This window comes from Drosophila ananassae, chromosome 2R (assembly GCF_017639315.1).
Source record: "Drosophila ananassae strain 14024-0371.13 chromosome 2R, ASM1763931v2, whole genome shotgun sequence".
Classification (NCBI taxonomy): Eukaryota; Metazoa; Arthropoda; class Insecta; order Diptera; family Drosophilidae; genus Drosophila; species Drosophila ananassae.
In genome coordinates this window covers 22,944,143-22,962,598 of record NC_057928.1, presented here as the reverse complement: position 1 = coordinate 22,962,598, position 18,456 = coordinate 22,944,143, and the positions used below count along the sequence as shown (strand labels likewise).

At 39.6% G+C, this 18,456-nt stretch overlaps 6 protein-coding genes across 7 annotated transcripts; 1 reads left to right on the top strand and 5 right to left on the bottom strand.

The window, feature by feature from the left end:
* Positions 1 to 79: 79 nt before the first annotated feature.
* Positions 80 to 2,282, top strand: LOC6507802 (cullin-1). Its single transcript, XM_001956337.4, has 3 exons — positions 80 to 266; positions 335 to 1,934; positions 1,989 to 2,282. Exons 2-3 carry the CDS (start codon positions 351 to 353, stop codon positions 2,151 to 2,153), a joined length of 1,749 nt encoding a protein of 582 aa, XP_001956373.2. The 5' UTR covers positions 80 to 266; positions 335 to 350; the 3' UTR covers positions 2,154 to 2,282.
* On the bottom strand, positions 2,177 to 3,387 carry LOC6507258 (protein Exd1 homolog). The gene has a single exon (XM_001956338.4). The coding sequence runs from the start codon at positions 3,281 to 3,283 to the stop codon at positions 2,402 to 2,404; it is 882 nt and encodes a 293-aa protein (XP_001956374.1). The 5' UTR covers positions 3,284 to 3,387; the 3' UTR covers positions 2,177 to 2,401.
* A 317-nt stretch (positions 3,388 to 3,704) lies between these two features.
* Positions 3,705 to 7,447, bottom strand: LOC26515415. Of its 2 annotated transcripts, none has more exons than XM_044714631.1 (4): positions 6,756 to 7,447; positions 6,272 to 6,590; positions 5,953 to 6,078; positions 3,705 to 5,884 (listed from the first exon to the last, which is right to left on the bottom strand). In XM_044714631.1, exons 2-4 carry the CDS (start codon positions 6,338 to 6,340, stop codon positions 3,791 to 3,793), a joined length of 2,289 nt encoding a protein of 762 aa, XP_044570566.1. In that variant the 5' UTR covers positions 6,341 to 6,590; positions 6,756 to 7,447; the 3' UTR covers positions 3,705 to 3,790. The 2 variants fall into 2 exon arrangements, with proteins under 2 accessions (XP_044570566.1, XP_044570567.1); XM_044714632.1 differs by having other exon boundaries at positions 6,343 to 6,590.
* A 1,895-nt stretch (positions 7,448 to 9,342) lies between these two features.
* LOC6507257 (enhancer of split malpha protein) lies at positions 9,343 to 10,264 on the bottom strand. The gene has a single exon (XM_001956339.4). The coding sequence runs from the start codon at positions 10,144 to 10,146 to the stop codon at positions 9,697 to 9,699; it is 450 nt and encodes a 149-aa protein (XP_001956375.1). The 5' UTR covers positions 10,147 to 10,264; the 3' UTR covers positions 9,343 to 9,696.
* A 1,783-nt stretch (positions 10,265 to 12,047) lies between these two features.
* LOC6507256 lies at positions 12,048 to 12,586 on the bottom strand. The gene has a single exon (XM_001956340.3). The coding sequence runs from the start codon at positions 12,474 to 12,476 to the stop codon at positions 12,234 to 12,236; it is 243 nt and encodes an 80-aa protein (XP_001956376.1). The 5' UTR covers positions 12,477 to 12,586; the 3' UTR covers positions 12,048 to 12,233.
* Positions 12,587 to 14,322: 1,736 nt separating this feature from the next.
* LOC6507255 (enhancer of split malpha protein) lies at positions 14,323 to 15,301 on the bottom strand. The gene has a single exon (XM_001956341.3). It carries the CDS (start codon positions 15,185 to 15,187, stop codon positions 14,711 to 14,713), a length of 477 nt encoding a protein of 158 aa, XP_001956377.1. The 5' UTR covers positions 15,188 to 15,301; the 3' UTR covers positions 14,323 to 14,710.
* Positions 15,302 to 18,456: the final 3,155 nt, after the last annotated feature.

Below are 18,456 nucleotides of genomic sequence, written 5' to 3'. Positions count from 1 at the left end.
AAAATCATTTGATTTTAAATGTTCTTGTTTATTTGCTAGTTATCGATAATACTGAAAATAAAAATACCAAATGAACACGTCATTCTGATAAGAACATCTCGATCGTTTGCTTTGTGATTAATAAAAGTTTTTACGGGCTGCGAATATTGGCCAAGTTATTTATTTTTTAAATTTAAAATTGAGTACTTGGCGCCTTGGTGAAAGTACCTACCACTTTCGGCACATTCCGAGCTATTGAAGAGAATTTACTGCGTTAGCAGCAACGGGTAATTCCCCTAAATTAAAAACTGTCAAATATCGTAACATTATCGTAATATCGTAAACAAAATTTCAGTGACATTAATTTAGAAATGAACCGCATTCAAAGGCACAAGAAATATTTTGATGATGCGCAGGAGGAATGGAGAAAGGTGGAGGAATATTTGAAGATGATCTTCATAGATCGCACTCCTCTTGACAGAAAAAACATGATGGAGTTCCACCAACTCGTGTACTTCCACTGCTCCTGCTTCTCCCAAGATTCAACCGTAAAGTCCCAGGCAGATGGAGGTGGTTTTTACCAGGCTATTGTTTATTTCCTGAACAGTCGGCTGCGGGAAATCGCAAATGAATTGGACTTGATCACAGATAATGTAGAACTCCTTACAACATACGTAAAGCTGTGGGAAATGTATCGGAAATCCAGCGAAATCTTGAACTTTGGCTGTCACCACCTTAATCAAAACTGGGCTAAAGTTGAAAACTCACGGAACAAAAACTACTATGTATTTCACATCTATCGAAGGGCCATAATTCAATGGAAGGATAACGTTTTCCGACCAGTGGACACGGCGTTGGTAAACGCTATTACGATTTTACTCCGTCGTACGGATCAGCAAGAAAGGATCTACCTGGTACTTCAGTCTATTGTGGAGCTTTATGCCAATGCTGAGCAACAAACTGTGTCCGTACCGGATAAATTGAATAACGTATTCGACCAGTCAGTGGTGGATTTTTACAAAAAGATGACACTAACCAAGTTCCAGAACATCTTAGACTCCAATGTCTTTACAGAATTTAAGCATTTCCTAAAATACGCCTGTTTGGCGATGCCCGAGATAGAGAATGGAAATCAGTTTAAGGATATCTTAAAGAGCCATATTACTCCAAAGCTAAATGAGGCCGTTCGAAGGTCATCAAGGTGCAAAGACTCCAAGATCAACGCTATCCTCGCCGTGCGCAATAGTCCTCTTGGACGATCTATTGAGAATCACAAAGAGCTCATGGACATAATGAATAAGTGTGTCTCGGTTATACTGGCCAAGTACAGCGACGAGTTAATGAAAAATAGAAAAATGGAAGAGGCTGATCTGAAAAACGAGTGTAAGCACATTGCCAAGATTGTGAAATCCGTGAACGAAATAAATCTATTCATGAGGCGGTATAGGGATTACTTAAAATCTCGACTAATCGAAGAGACATGCGTTTCGTACGAAAGCGAGTCCATGATGGTTTCATGGCTAACTCATATATTTGGCGACGACACAATAATATTGAGGGTGCTTTTGAGAGTTTTCCAAACATCCCATTTGTTTAATGGCCAGTTACAAACTTATCTTCAGACTAGAAATCTCGGATTTGAGTTCAATCTCAATTATTTCAAACAGGATAGAAGGGAGTTTGTGGAAAAATGCAATCTAATATTGCCATGGGAAATGCAGCAAGCCGTGGAGGAGTTGAAGCAATATCAGTTTTTCAGACATCCCAAAAAAATGCTTCAATTCGATTTCTTTAGTTCCTTTGGTATAATTACTATTAACCTGGGCCAGACGTCCTACGATTTGTCAGTCAGCACATTTCAAATGGCGATCTTGATGCAGTTCAACACTTTTCAAAAGCTTACATTTGAACATTTGATTGGAAATTTGAACATTACTATGGATATTCTTGAATGGGTAGGTGTTCTATCAAGTCCTTTGCTATAATTTGATTGACATTTCTTTTTCTAGGCCCTGATTCCTCTAATAAGTAACAGTGTATTGATCCATAGCCGCACTTCCAGTAAACTGACTGATGTCGTGGAAGTAAATGAGAATTTGAACAGCCGAAAGCGCCACATTAATTTCAAATCCAAATTAAGCAAAGCCAGGAAAATGCAAGTTAAAGAGTTTTAATAGAAAAAAAAACGACCAGCTGGTATTTGGAAGGGATGCGTTATTCTTAACGTACTTTATTTTGTGTACCAAATTGTAAATTGGAATGAATTGTAATATAGAATTAATAAAACTATCTTTTAAGAATAATCAATTCCTTCCCCAAGGACCTTAGTAACCTAGCATTCTCTAAATTGTGCATAATTAGTATGTTATTTCAACATCTGCTTGGGCTGACAGGCGGAAAGAACCCAAATCCCTGGAGTCCCTCACATTTGGCACTTTTCATGGTCCAGTTGATGACCGTTGATTTTCTTGATAGCTGTAGGACTGGCCAATTCCTCAGTATTTATCTTATAGCAATGATCGATGGATTCAAATCCATGGTGACTAGTGGGACCCATTTGCAAGGCTGCATAAGCGTCTCCAGTATATATTTGGTTGAAGTCCAAGGTCATGTGCTGCACCTCGGCACATATATTGTCGTAGATCAGGCGATCGTGCATTTTGAGTTGGAGAATGGCCAACCTCGCCAGGTACCTCAACTGGCTGTGCGTTAGTGGACGGGCGATGAAATTCCGTAGAGATTCCCTGGATCCGGAAACTTCCTTGCAGAGTAGCTTTTCCAGGGGAAGGCCAAACACCAGGGATACTGCCTCTGGCAGGGTACGTGGAGTCCTTTCGCGGCGGGCCAGACACAGGGCTGTAAAGCTGTCACAGATACCACCCAAGCGGATGCCGTGTCGATGGTTAAAATGATCACCAATGCGATGACTGTAATGGACCACTTTTCTCGGCCGCTTCGCCTCAAGAATGAAACGGAATTCCGGATGGATGGTGCCCCCCAGTGCCTGCACATCGAATACGTAGGTTTCGTTCGCCGTAGCCACTACCACTACTGAGGTTTTGTGGTGACGTCCATAGAAACTAGGCTCGACCAGCAGCGACAGTATGGTCTGGTCTCGCATGTCCGCCAGTGCATGGTGGTAATTCCTATCCGTGTGCTGGATATACACTATTCTCTGCAGTTTCTTCTTCAGGTTTTCCAGCTCGTGCTCCTCCAACGGGATGCAAGCTTTTGAGTTCTCGCTAACCTTGTCTGAGGCTGAATAGAAGGAGGCGTCGCTCTCCTCTCCTTCGCTGACTGGCATACTGTTTTCTAATATATTTTTTTATTTAAGCTTTTTTAAACTTTCTTTCAATTCTAGAGATGTAGAAACATCGATGGAACTTGGGTGCATCGATGCAACGATGTTCTGTTGCGACTATCGATGTATTTGAAGTATGGGATATTTTACTCAAAGACACTTTTTTACAAATTCAGATCTGTGGACTAAAAATAAAAGATTCCATGCCAATTTTTTCTAAAAGCATCGACTTATGCTTTAATAACAACCTTTATTCAATCCGATAGTAGTATCTGTAGTCCAGTGTAATTTTCCCATTCGATTCCAGCATCGATATTTTTTTGTACATCCCTATCTTTTATGACAATCGAATATAAGTTTAAGAAACGAATTTTAAAAAATGAATAATTTTTTATTTTTATTTTTTTTTGTTTTTATGGATTTGGGTAGTTAAATAAAAATTTATACGGATAAGGATGGTATTTTTCTAATACAAAAGTTTACAAGAGCCAAGGAAAATATTAGGTGCGATTAGTTTTTTTTAGGTTTCAACGTTTTTTTTAGTTTTTCTCTTAAAACCTTAATCCTGCTAAACAACTGGGCTATGGTTGGCAATTCTCCCAAGTCACACTCATAAATGCAATCCTCTGCATTCTGCTCCATCCTGGCAATGGCCTCGTTAAGATCCCTTAGATGTTTCTGGGCCAATTCGATGCGACCCAAGTAAGACTCTTCAGGAAGTCCATACAACTTTGAAATAGCTTTCCATGCGACCTCCATATAGTTAAGTCTTTCTTCAAATTTCGTTGGTGTTGTATTTAGTTTATTTTCTAATTGAAGTAAACGATGTTCCATTTTACTATTGTCTTTTTTAATTATTTCAATTTTCAGTTTTATAGTTCTTGTGAAATCTTCAAACTGTTTCATGAACTTCTCGTTTTCTAAATCGAATTCTCTCTTGCGATTTTTAATTGTCGTGGCCAAGGTGCCTATCTCAATATCATTAAGGTCCCTTATTTCCTTTGCTAACCGGTTAAAATCGTTTTCAAAAGAACTTAATTCTTTATTTGATGTTGTTGAGTTGTATTTCCGGATGGATTCTTCAATATTGTTAAAGGTTTCTTTAAGTTCTATGGTTTGATTTTTAGAATGTGATTCATGCATCTCATGGATAAATAAGCTTCTTTTATTGGTTATATTAGTTTCATCGATGGTTTTTGAGACAATGGAAATTTCTTTCAAGTACTTAGAAGTTATTGAACTGGACTCACTTAGACTAGCCCTTTTAATGCTTCTTGGAATTGGTTTTTTTATTTTATCCATGTTGGCAATTATATCCGGCATTTCATTAACTCTTAAGCTGACTTCTTCAAGGGATTTATTTAGTTTCGACCAATTTAAATTAACAAGGGCGTTGATTTCCCCGTATTTCCTATTTAATGCATCCATTTTTGTATTTAAATCTTGAATGATCTTTTTTTTATTTGTATGACAACTTTTTCCACATGAGGATTCAAGTTTTTGAAGCTGAACATCTTCTAAACCAATTAAGGATTTGGTGCGAGATAGAATTTCATCTGAGTTTGCCAAATTTTCTTTAATGGGATCAAAAATATTTGTTTTATTTTCAATGGATGCTCTTGGCTTCAAGTCTTTTAAAAGTTTTTCTAGTTCATAAATTGTATTGTTTTTATTGTCACAACAAGCATCTGCTTTATTTTTATTTCCAAATAAAGCTTCCAGGTTCTGGAAAATCTTTAATCGATCCACATGGCCATTTTCTAGTCCTTTGTACCTTTCAATATAGGGAGTTGCATCAAAATTTGGTTGGGATGATTTCAAATTCCTGAGATTATTTTCGAAATCATTTCCAAATTTTTTAAGTAGATCCATAAAACCGGAGCAACACTTTTCGGATGAGTGGTTACCACCATTTTTGTTATTAATTAAAATAAGATACTCCAATCTATCTCTAAGTTTGGAAAAATCAGAACTAACGACACCCGAATACTCAGCTTTGCTGAAGGATTCAATGCCTTGGAGTTCGTGGAGAAAGTCAATGCCATCGTTAATAATTTCAATTCGATCCCGAATAGCTCCGTACGGACAGCAGTTTAACTTCGTGTATTTGTGGAGTTTTTCAAGAAACTCTGGGTATCGTTTAAAGAGCTTTTCTAATTGCCTTAAGCCCTTAGTTTCTGGGACCAACCATCGGCCAACTACACTTTCCTCATAACAAACGTCTGGTGAAATTTGTATGTCAGGCTTGGCAGTTGTAGTAGTACTGAATCGTGGAGCACTAGGTTCATCATCGGTGCCATTGCACCATCCTTGCATCGATCCAAAATTCACCTTGAATGATCGGCCCCTAATGTCCTCGTCAACAACAATGAAAAGCTTCGGGTTAAGAAACATTTGTTTAACTTCATTCGTCCAACGGAGGATCAACTGTGAAAATTTGTTCATTCCGGTTTTTGAGAGTCCTTTGGGCAAACAATTTGCTCTTCTATATTCCGACATAATATTATTGAAGTAAATGTCAGTTTCATTGGTATGTAAGCCATACTCATCGGAGTCTGTATAATCCTCCGGACGATCCCGAACAAAGCGACACACCAAGATTAACTTGAACAAAATTTGGAATTATTTCAGATATTACCAGTTCTCACTTAATATAATTTTAAATAAATTACCTTAATGCAAAACTCAAACTTTTGAGTTTCAGTTGGGAATTCGTAGAACGCTTTTTTTCCTCCCAGATGACTATGACTCCGAACCTTTCCGATAAGCAGGAACACTATTAGATAATTCATACATATCTGGAGCAGAATTGATAAAGGATTATTTAATCATTAACTTTATCATGGCTCTTTTAATAAATTTGAAACAGTTGAAACATCTATCTTTTAAAATGAAAGATTTCAAATTGACCAAAGTGACTGTTGTTTTCTTGGGGGATGGTTCTGTAACGGCTATACTATTTGTTTTGAGGGGTTGCCTCTTTACTTGTACCATGACTTGACTGCTAACTTGTCTACTTGATTTACATCTGATTGCCTGTCGTCTTCGGGACCTATTCATACCTGAACCCCAACTCCACCTGGGCAACCTTTTCTAATTCAATTCGAAATGGCCGTGAAGCGGGGGGAACGGGACCTGCCATTGTTATTGTTACCCTCTTCTAGGGTCCGGTGCATTTATTATAGTTTCGGTGCATAACGATTCTTGGGTTCCCCGATTCCCACGGTTCCTTCCGAACGTGTCCTGCGCGTGAGGAGCGTACGCATAAAGTGTGTTCCCATGTTCCCATGGCTATAAATGGAGAGGGTTTCTGAAAAAGAAAAAGGAAATGATTAGGGGAAGCAATTCTAGCAATCTAGGCAGCCTGTAGAGGTTTCCCTTGATAAGGCCTGAAGAGGGATTGGAATAGATTTATGCCAAATAGGAGTAGATATGAAATTGTTTTCTTTTTAGATTCTATACATATTTGTTATACCTCATGGGGGTTTTGTTTCATATCTATTCGTGTGTAGTATCTGAAAAATATAAATCCACATACATGTTTGTTCTTTTTTTTAAAATATTTGAAAGTGAAATCTTTAAGTTTTATGGCAAATGCCATTATTGGGGTTCAAATTTTCATAAGATTCCTAATCTATTAATTTTCAGTTACTAATTTAATGTAGTGTTTCAGTTTGTGGTTACAAAATATCACATTAACCAGCATAAATTTCAAATAAATATTTATGATAACTGATTTTCATTTTTATTATTTAAGTGTGTAGTAATTTCCTTTGGTTTGAAAGGTCCCCCATTCCGGGGTGTATACGATATTCGACGTTGGAACATTTTTCATGATTTTGCTATGCGTAAATAGTCCCGCATCTGATTGACTTGGTCATGAACGGTCATTAAACTGCATTTCCAGAGGGGCGTTGTAAAGTGTTCCTCTGTATTGTATCTGTATCTGGATGTGTGAGTGTATCTGTATCTGGGTCCACATGTGTGCACCAGTATTTTTATGTGTAGAATGCACATAAGCTCCACTTGGCGAGGGGCGATTCTTGTTTTGGGGTCCGCGAGATCGTTAAAATCGAGAAAGACTGAGAAAGGGAGTCTGGCTGGTGGCGAGATGGTGCGAGGGACCCTAGAGATGCTGCCGTACGTGCGTGAGGGAAAAGATTAAACGAAAACAAATCACACCAACAACGGAGAAGGAACAACGAAGTCAAACGAATTTTCAACGTGGACTACATGTAGGAAAATAAATGGAATATCAAATATCAATATCATGGAATAGCTCAAAAAGTATCTGTATCTTAAAATTCTATAAAATTAGTGGGATCAAAATCCTTCACTTGTTTTTGTATTCATTCTAGAAAGTTCTGAGACCCTTAAACTAGTCTTCTGTAATATTTAACCTTGATTTTTCCCAGTGTATCTGAAAGGAATGACCTGAACCTCAAGTAAACAGAAGATCGTGCGAGGGGAGGGTAAAAAAAGTGATAAACATAAAAATGGGTAGTGGTAGCCCGGCGACTGTAGATAACCGAAAAGGGCCCGGCGTAAATGCATGATAAAAACAACACAAACACAAATACAAACTCAAACAGAAACCCAAACCCAGCAAGGAGTCGGAGATTTTCGAGTTTGTGTGTAAGCGGGTGTGTGTGAGTGTGTTTTGTATTTATCTCTATTTACGCGGCAGCGAAGTCAACGCCGGCCGCGAGTTGTATAAAATCCGGTGATCGCCGCTGTCGAGAGTCAGTGCTCAGCGAAAACCGTTAACGACCACATCTCCTCATCTCCGCAGGATCACCCACACCCAGTCCATCTCCTAGAGAGATTTCGGAGGGAATCGGGAGATCGAAGCTCGGAGATGGGATGGTTGCAGCTTTAAACGCGCTCCAAGCGCAACCCACTACGAAGTGCCCCACCTCGGGCGCCTCGTAACTTTTTGGTTGGTACAGAAGCTTTAAAGACCGCTTGGCTCCCCGCGACTCCCGCCATCCTGCCATCCCACCACGCACTCATCCACCCACCGCCAAGGATAGAGGCATGGGCAGAGGACTAGGCTGGGAATAAGGACGTGGAGGAGGAGGAGACAACAGGACCGGGCTGGAGGAAAGTGCAATGGTGCCTTGGAAGGAATCTCGCACAAGCAGAAGACTCCGTTTGGCGAACCCCCAAGGACAACACCCCCTATTTCATGTGCAATACTATCTAACTTGTTAATATCCACGTTCCTGGAACGTCTAGCTGTGATCTTAAGCAATCATTATATTGTTAATCAGTTCTTGTTAATCATTGTTAAGTTTGATTCAAAATTGTTAATGTAAAAACATATCAGACAGCTTCGTTGGCGTTCTACGTTGCGTTTTAGATAACAACAAAGTCGCTTACGTCTTCCATTACTGATAAGTGCAATTTAGGTTAAGAAATAGTTTTTCCTTTGTTGAAATAAAACAGCTCTTCATGGGAAAGCTAACAAAAAAAACTTCATTGTGTTTATTTTCAAATTCTTAACAATTTCAGCTTTTACAAGAAAGATCTACTGAGATCTTAGGTGCTCTAATCCTAACTTGTTCTTGAAACCATAACATTATTTCTTTGTTTTTAGGATTTCTGTTCTGTGTTCTGTTTATAAACTTTTAATGTAAAGAAAGTCAAACTTTTGGGTTATATTATTTTGTTAATTGAGGACAAGAGTTAAAGCATTTTAATACCCGACAATTTAATAAGACAAATCGACAATTTTAAAATAAAAACCTAGCTGGTACTATTTCCCTTGGTATATTTCAGTTGTAATACAAATTTCACATATTTTCCTTAGTGTACCATAGTAATTTCCGCACCATGTTTATGACTTTGTTTGCAATTCCAAATTTTACAATTCCCAAAAATACTGTGCCACATATTTGTGTTACTTTACACATAAGCCCAACACATGTTTCTGCCAAGGGAATGTCCCACATTCTCAGATACCACAGGATCTGAAGTAAGGATTGTGAGTTAGGACCATGTGGTAGACATGCTGTGAAAAAAATCAGTTTTCTTTCCTCGTAAGTAATAACAAATTCAAATAGTTTTTTTTTGTTTTTTAATGTTTATTTTAGTTTTTGTTTATTAACAATTTTCTTTCCATAGCAATTGGAACCCTATTTTGCACAGCAAAAAAAGGATAATTGCTAGGATGTCTCCCGCCATTAATTCGTATGGCTACTCAACCGCTTTTTGGATCTTTTCAATTCAGTTAGCATGAAAATTCCAAAAGCGCCCAAGATCGATGAACCCAAAGTCGAAGTGCCCAAACTCTGATGTGCCCATCCCGCTGGAGAACCGAGCTCCAGTCCAGTCAAAGAGTTGTCCCAATTGTTGGTCGAAAACCCCCATTTTTTGTCCAAGGTTGAAGTCCTGTGTTCAGCTTAGAGGTCGCTTCACGCCTGAGCCCATCGGTCCAGGAAGTTCCACTCGATGGCATAGGGCTCGGACTTGGGCTGAATCGATGTCCAGAAGAAGGTGCCGGCATTGGTGCGAGCGAAGTGGACTGGAACGTAGTAATCCTCCTGATCCATGGTCATCAGTTCGCCGGAGCCGTTTTCGTTGTAGATGATGACGGCGTCCTCCTTGGCACACTGCCGGATCTCGTCGATCAGGCGATTCTCCAGATGCTCGTTGGCCATGTTGTCCATATCGTTGCTGAGCCACTCGAACTCGGCCTCCTTCTCCTCGGAGGCGATGTAGGAGCTGCGCTTGGGCTGCTGCTCCTTCTTCAGGTTGAAGACATGGCCCAGGAGCGGCTTCAGCAGGTTCTTGAGACGGCGGGATGGTGATACCTTTGACTTGTACATGGTGTTGAAGTTCTTCTGCTTGCTGATGGCCGACATTAGATAATGATGTATTTTTCGTAGATATGTATGTTTCGTGTGTGGTGTAGCTGAGATGTGCTCGCTTTGACGGTCGGATGCTGTGTGATGCTCTCTCTAAGACCGGCGGCGCTATTTATACATTTTCGGTTCTCTCCGGAGATCCTGCAGCATCTCAGCCAATCGCAGCCCTCGAAACGCAGGCAGGTGCAAGGATCTGAAATTTCACACGTTAGTCAGTGGCAGCAGGTAGGTCCTGCAGGACCTGAGAACCCAAGATCTTGTGCAAAGCGTGGGAATCTCGAGCCTATTTCTCCTACCAAGACAATTATGCCCCTGGAGGAATCCTTGGCGTGGGAACAGCACATTTCTGACCTTCTCTCGGAGACCCATTTATTGTTTTGGATTTCGTTTGGGTTTGTTTTGCCATTTCATCAGAAATATGGTCCCGATCCTGTAACCGAAAACGGGCTACACTCAGATCCAAATTTATACAAATCTTGCACTTTCATTCTTGGGCTTATTGTTTGCTTGATTAGTGATGGCCACGTTTAAGGTCCTTTGAGCCACGATCCTGAAGATTCTCAGGCTCGGCTGGGGAGCTCACTTGAAATTTTATACAATATTTTTCGTGTCACGGCAAGGGGTCCTTTCTGGTCCATCTCTAGACCTCTTTTTTCGGTGGTTATCCATTCAATTAATTGGTTGGGGTTCATTTTTTGGGAATGTGTCACCATCATATCTTATTTATGGTGGGATAATTGTTTTGCTTTTAATGTCTAAAAGGAACTCGAGCCCAGTGATTTGTAGGAGAAATATGAGGTTGCTGTCGTATCTAGGGGTTTTAATGGGTTGGGTAGCTGAAGATACTTTTTGCGATAGATATTTCTCAACCACTCCTATAGGATGAAGTGTATTTATTGTCATTTTTATTTAAATCATTTTATATGGTAAAGCACGGGTTTGATTAATATAAAAAAATGGTAATAGCTCCTTATTTATGTTCGTTAATTAGTTATTATTTTATTACAATATATAGCTCTGTTCAGAATTAATGACTTCTAAAATATGTCCTATGAAGCTTGAAATAGAAAACATGAAGGATGCATTTTGTAAGTTTTTGATTTGTTGTAAAAATATGTAAAATATGTTTGTAATGTTTAACAAATTTTCTTAAGCCCAAAAATATTCTTAAGCCAATTTGTTATAAAAATATTTAAAATATGTTTTTGTATTTAACACAAAAGCTTAAGCCCAAAAAAGCGCTCAGTATGACTAAACTGTACCTAGATGTGTGATTTAAATAAAGGTTTTTTCCTCACCATTAGCTCCATTTATGTAAAAACTATTTACATAATGCATAAATCCATATGTGTATGTCTGTGTGTACTCCTATGTACCGCCAGTAGTCCCCCTTTTTAAAAATGCATCGAAGATCGAACTGATCCGTGCGGCCTTTTCGCATTTATTATTGAGATAGGATTGGCTTCGGAGCTGTTATTGTTCGTGCTGCTTCTGGGGCCCTTGTTTTTGTTTATCATCTTAGGGACCTCTTAGGGTCCCTCTACCTCTTCTACCTGTTCGGATGCAATTCGAGATTTATTTTGTCCAGGGCCCAACCCTAAGAAGGAGCACAGAAAACGAAAATCAAAAATCGCCTCGAGGTAACAGGTTTTCTTGGTTCATTCCGCTGGATTTTTCGAGTTTTTCGAATCCACAACAGGTTTTGATCAAAGGGAACAGGTAAGAGAACCAGAAAAAAGGTTTATTTTCGAGTTAAGGTTCTTTAGGGCCTTGCTTTTCTGTGAAATAAGCGGGGTGGGGGTAAGAACGGTTTTTGTTTTACAAATTCTCGGAAAACCTTCAAGGAAATTACAATGACAAAGGGAAAGTTCGAATAAGAAATCAGAAATGCTGACAAGTTTCGGTTTTAATATAATGCATTTATTCATACTCTTAAGCATAGATGGAAGACAATGATTAAAGCTGGATGTTTATGTATTTGTAGGTTTGATTTAAAGCTGTTGCGGATGTTTAGAGACCAGTTCCGATGGAGTCTTAAAGCTGTTCAGGATATGGTGTTTTGCAGGATTTCCCATTTTCCTAGATCACAGTTGCTCGAGCTCGGCTTCAAGTGTCTCGTTTAAAGAGTTCTGCAGCTCTTCATCGGAGATTGGCGAAGGCAGCTCCTTCGGGATGGTCGGGTTCTTGAGGGGCTGGTGGTGACCCGATGTCTTGAAGATTTTGCTGGCCACCTTGAGGAGCTTCTTCACGGCCTTTGCCGGGGTGTAGGTGTTCTTCTTCTGGCAGGCTGGGCTGTAGGTGGTGTTCAGCAGAGTTTCGTAGGCCATGATTGCGAATTATTGGCTTGGCTTGGCTTTCTGGGCTTGAAATGATCTTGACTGTTCAACGCTGGGATTGAATTTGATGTCCTCCGAAGAATTCGGCCCTGTTTTTATACCCGATCCTTGCGAAATCAACCCCTAACTATTGGCCAATCAGGTAAGGTCCTGGCGCAGGTGTTTCTTCGGTTTGCCCAGATATGAGAGTCACGCATTCCCCGACCCTCGGCAGGTAGGTATTTTCGGGAGAGTCCCTTGCACGTGTACAAAGTGAGGCCTAAATAAATCTCTCCCTCGGTTTCTTCGTGGGAGAGTATAATTTCAGTCGAATATTTATCGGACGATGCGGCAAGAATACAAAAAATAACGAAAACCGAACCGAAAAAACCATCCCTTTTTCATGGGTTCGGGTTAGTAATTTGAGTGGTTTGTTTGTGGAGGACTCGGCTCGAATTTATGCCTTGATTAGTTTTTGGCTATTAATTGTTAATAGGCTGACAGTGTAGGATAAAAGTGACAGACCCTCGTTAAACACATGTTGTCGGCAAACGAAAAATATTTACACGTCAACATTTCATTTTTGATCGGCACAGGTAGGCCAAGGATCCTTCGACTACAGTGAACCATCGACTGGAGTATTATTTCTAGCTCTTTTAAAATAATTCCAGATAGTTTTAAAGGATTTGGTTGTCAGAGGCTTCACTGTGCTCACACTTGTTCCTGTGGTTTTTCCCCCTGGACACGATCGAATATTTAATTTCGTTTCGTGTTGAAATTCTGATTTCGTCTTTTCTTGAAATACTTGGTACTTGTAATTTTGGGAATCATTTGTATTCCACTCAGTTCCTGGGGATCGTTAGGAGCTGGAGAGATGGAGGATCCTTTCCTATCCACTTGGGGGGTGAATTTTTGTGGCTTGCTTAACTATTCCTTATGCATAATTCCCGATAAGCACTTGAAAATTATATTTTCGTGGCGTCTCAAGTTAAGTCGTTAGTGTCAGGTTTCCTGAAATTCAAGCGCCAGAATGAAGCCTGCATAAAGTGCATTAAATCCATAAGAGGCTAATTAGTTATTCGTTAAAGCACAGCCAAATATTTCAGAAACCACTTGATTGAAATTTCCGCCATAAAGTTTAATATATTTGATTACTGTCAGTTATACAAAAAAGCTCGGTCTAGTTGACAGACCGTTACTTATACTTCATGTCGAAGAACGCTTCGTTTATTTCACAATTTATTTAATATTTTATGAATTAAATGAAAAACTTATCATGAATAAAATGAACATAAATTATATTAAATCAGAAGTACAAACTCAATAAATTGTATTAAAAATTAAAATATTTACAAAATTGTCATATGATTAAATGCTCCTAATATTTCTAACAGTATGGACTATATTTAGGTTGAGTTATAGATACATGTAAGATTTATGAAATTGGTTCAAAATAAATGTGATATTTTTCTTTGTAAATAGTTAGCTAGTGGCAGATTTGTTTATATTTTTATAGTTATAAGCTATAAGATCTTTTTCCAAGCTAATATCACGTGCAACCGAAATTAAAAAGAAAGGTAGAGGAAACTCGGGGCACATTTCCAATTGCTTACAACCAGAAACTATGTTCATTGGCTCTGATTGGTGCCCAAACAGGAAAGAATAACTACCCTGATTGGGATGCGGTTACCAGCATGACGAGAATCTAATAAAATCTTCAAACGTTCTAGCATTTAATGAACGGAACTGATTTTTCCTGATTCGCTTTTATTTGGAAAGAATTTCCCAAAAGGAAAGTAGTTTATTTCAGGACACACCTAAAAAAATTGAAGATTTGTTAAAATAAGAAAGCAAATAATTTTTTTTTTCTTAGTGTATTTTATTTTCTTATACGATCTTATAGCTAGAATTTTACATGGAAGACAATGATTCTTAACCTATTCGAAGACCCTAACAAACAAACATGGAAGACAATGATTCGGCTAAGACTAACTTAAGGCTAATAAGACACGGGGGATCACAATGTGTTTACGGTAGTAACGTCATGATTGTGACAATTGAATATCAATTAGAGTTGCGTTTCCTTTGGGGCTGGCGACCAAAGAATCCAATCTATGCCTAATATCACCCTGAGATTACGAACATGCGAAGCTGAACCCGCTCCCATCCTACGAGCAATGGAAGGAGACACTTGCACTTAAAGCTGCCAATTGTAGGTTGTGTTCCGGCTTAGGACTGGATCGGATCTAGGCCTGGACCCAACGGTCGAACTGCTGGCGAAGCTGCTGCTCCTGGTGCTGGCGAACGGCGTCGGCGGAGGTCCAGAAGAAGGTGCCACTGCTGGTGCGGGCAAAGTGCACCGGGATGAAGGTCTGCTCGGGATGGACGGGCACGATCCGCTGCTCCTGACCCTGCTGGACGATCATGGCCACGTTGTCGGGGCACTGGCGGAGATCGGTGTACAGTCGCTGCTCCAACTGCTCGTTGGCCATGTTGTCGCAACTGGCGGCGGGATCTTTTCGCATATCCTCCAGCGAGGCGTTGACTGCATTCTGGGCCTGGATCTCGGCGAGGGTCTTCCGGAGGAGCTGCTTCTTCTTCACCAGCCGCAGCAGCGGTTTGACCAGTTTCTTCAGACTCCGCATGGCCATCGTATGCTGATCTGATTTCTGCTGCACCATCATGCTGTTCTCAAACTTGTATTCCCGTGTGATGAACGACATTGTGAGTTGGTAGATCTTTGTTGTTGGTAAATCGAAAGAAAAACTTGGTTCTGGAGCTGATGCACTCGGTTCGGGAGTTGGTGGTGTTCTGGTCTCCCTGCTCTCGGCGGCCGCCTTTTATACGATCGGCTCTCGGGTCCCTCGCCGCGGGGGACATTGCTCGGTGAGTGCGGTGTTCGCTCGCGATCGCCTGGTCCAGCCAATGAGATTGCAGCCTGCGGGCAGGTGGTTGCCCGAGCGGAGAGAGTAAGAGAAAGCAGAGAGAGGCATTGTCTGCAAGAGAAGATCCTTGACCCAGGCTCAACAGGGTATGCCAGATACTTGTGCAATTTGTGCGCAGATATTTTGAAATATAGCAATAAGAATATTTTATTTTAAAAATTAATAACTATAAAATACTAAACTTTTAATAAGTAGACAAAATTTAAGTGAAACGCAAAATAAAAAAAGAAATAGTTTCTAAGGCTATTATATTTATTTAAATCATTTTCACTGAGTACCATCCAGTCGAGTTATTTTAAATTTAAGGCATTCCACTGGTTTTAACGGATTTTTTGACTGCCCGGCAGAGATGGTTCGGCTCTGGAATTTTCTTCCCCACCTCCTCAGAGAATCATGTCCTCTCGCATAGGCTCTTCCTACCTGCTGGGCTCTGGTGCAAAAAGGGAAAATATTTCAGAAATCCCTAAATCCCAAAACGAAAAATTCCAGGAGAGAGCTGGGCCGACAAGTCGTAACTTGTTGGAAAAAATCCAACCCCAAGTGTGAGCTCAGAGCGATTTTAAAATTCGACACACTATCCCAACCGTAAAAGACGGAGGATATGGACAAACAATAGGTTTGCGTATCCGAGAGATACAATCTCGCCGCTGGAAATACCCAAACGAACAAGGGACTTGTCCGTTATTTCATTGAGACAGCCCGAAAAGTGCCCTTCTGTCCGTCCGTCCGTCCTTCTGTCCGGCAATCCGTCCGATCGTCCGTCGTCCTTTTCGCCCATTTTCATATTTTCCCAACCTGTAGGTAGTTGGGAAAGTAACGTATTTTTCGGGTACTTGCATTGCAAGGATCCGGGGATCGGACTCTCAAGGTTAGTCAATATGCATTAATGCCGCATTTTGGGAAATCTTGGCAGGTCCTTTTCAGCTCCTTCCGATCGCATTTGTTTGTCATTGTTGTTCTTTCCCCGGTTCGGGGACCTGCTCTGTTGGTGCGTGAAAAATTTACGACGCGGGAGAAGCACGTACAGATACAATCTTTGTATCTGAGAGTTTGGTTTTGGCTCAGTTTACGCATTTTACTGGAATTTCGTCGGCACTTCGTTTATGAGTCGCCTTCCTAATTGTTATTTTCCCTTGCCCCTGAGGGTTACTTTCATAATTTTGTAACGGCTCCGAGGACTCGACTCGAGTTTCCTTGTAACGGCCGAATCCTTACTTGATTATCCGCAGGATCATTAGGGGCGTCTCTAATTAGCCCCCCGACTGAAATTGTAGCTCCTTATTACGCGGAGCTTCTCTTGCTTCAAGGGTCCCCCTTATATTGTTGCTGAAGAAACCAGTTCATTTTGCTACCGCAATTTGGTGGGGAATATATCAATATCATTCGCAAAGAAGCCAAGTCAAAGGGGTTAACCGGAGTCACTACTTGTATGGCCTGACCTGATTTGACCCTGTCTCCATTTATCCCTTCTTTGTTTATTGATGAAAGGCATATCATTTTGATTTTATGTAAATTTTTTCAGGTGAAATTTCTTTCTTTCTGGACTAATTATGAATGGTACAAATATGCTAATTTATGTTAATATTTTAAACGATTGGAGTGGTTTTATTAGAGCTTCATTTAACATAATATTAAAAGAAAAATGCATGATGAAGGTAAAAGAAAAACGTCATTAAAAGATGTAGAAATCCATTTTTAATTTTGTTATAAAATGTTCTTTAGAAGTTCGGGAAAAATAGTTAGAAAATGAATTTTAAAATTACTTAATATCCCAGCTTTGAGGTCTTGTAGAAAATAAAGGAAAAATATATGAAAAATTTCAAGTTTTTCAGTTTTTAATGGCATTTGAATACTTAACTTTCAGAGCCCAGCCTCATCAAATATTTAAAAATAAATATTATATGTATATACATTTACTTTTGTCTAAGCAATTGAATAACTAAAGAATATTGTACTTGTTTTTACGAATGATTGTGTCGGTTACTTCCCATTATGTATTCTCTTTTTTGTCATTACTTTCCAAATAGGAACATTTTCGAAAACCTTTTATTGTTTAATAAGTAAAGAGAAATTGAAGAAAGAAAGATCCCACAGTTTCAGTGTTTGCACACGTGCAACAATTCTTGATCCTGAAAATATTGAACAAGTCCAGACATGAACATTTTTTAAAATTTCGTTTCAGTTCGAAAAAAAATTAGGTCTCGTATTTGCCAAAGAGCTCAGGGTTTTTTGGGTTCAATTTTTTGGAGTAAAGAATTTCTCGAATCTTATCTGCAAACATCATCAGCCGATGTCGGCGATATTCTTCACGATGATGATTGCATTTTTATGGATGTTGATGGCCGACTAGTCGAGCATTAAGACTACACTTGAAGAAATATATATAATTTTACAACTTATAAGTATATTTTCCCTTCTACTTTTAGTTGTTGGAGTATTTTATTGATTGTTTTCATAAAACATTTTATTTTGCAAAGATTTGAAATGTTTTTTGTATATTTTACAGTGTACGTCTGTGAGGTGCATTAATTTTGGGTCATTTTAGGGTTCGTCTCGTTTCGTTTTCGTCTCGTTTAATCCTCTTTTATCTTTCATTTTTGATGTGTTTGGGGTTTTTCATTGTGTTGGCGTTTCTACCTGCCGATGCTGCGTTTTTGACCCTTGCACGTGTGCAGCGATGGACCCTTTTTACCATTTTACCGAAATGCAACAATATACAATCGTTTAGGGGGTGGGGGTGCAAAGGGTACCTCGTATGACCGTGACTATAACCGTCGAATGCCACTCCAATCCAGCGTAATTGTGACCTTCCGGAAAAGGGGATTAGACCTGCCATTGTCCAATGCCGATTTTTTGGCCTGAAATCAGAACCGTTTCTTCCAAAATAATGGTAAAAGGGTCTTATCAAATGCAAAGAGTTTCGGTTTCGGTTTCGCTTCAATCCAACAAAAAAATTTACCCAAAATGTAAATGTTTTGGAATTGAAAGAAAATGTTTCAGGGTGAAAGAAGTTCCCCAAAAGAATCTTTTGTATAGAATTTCAACTC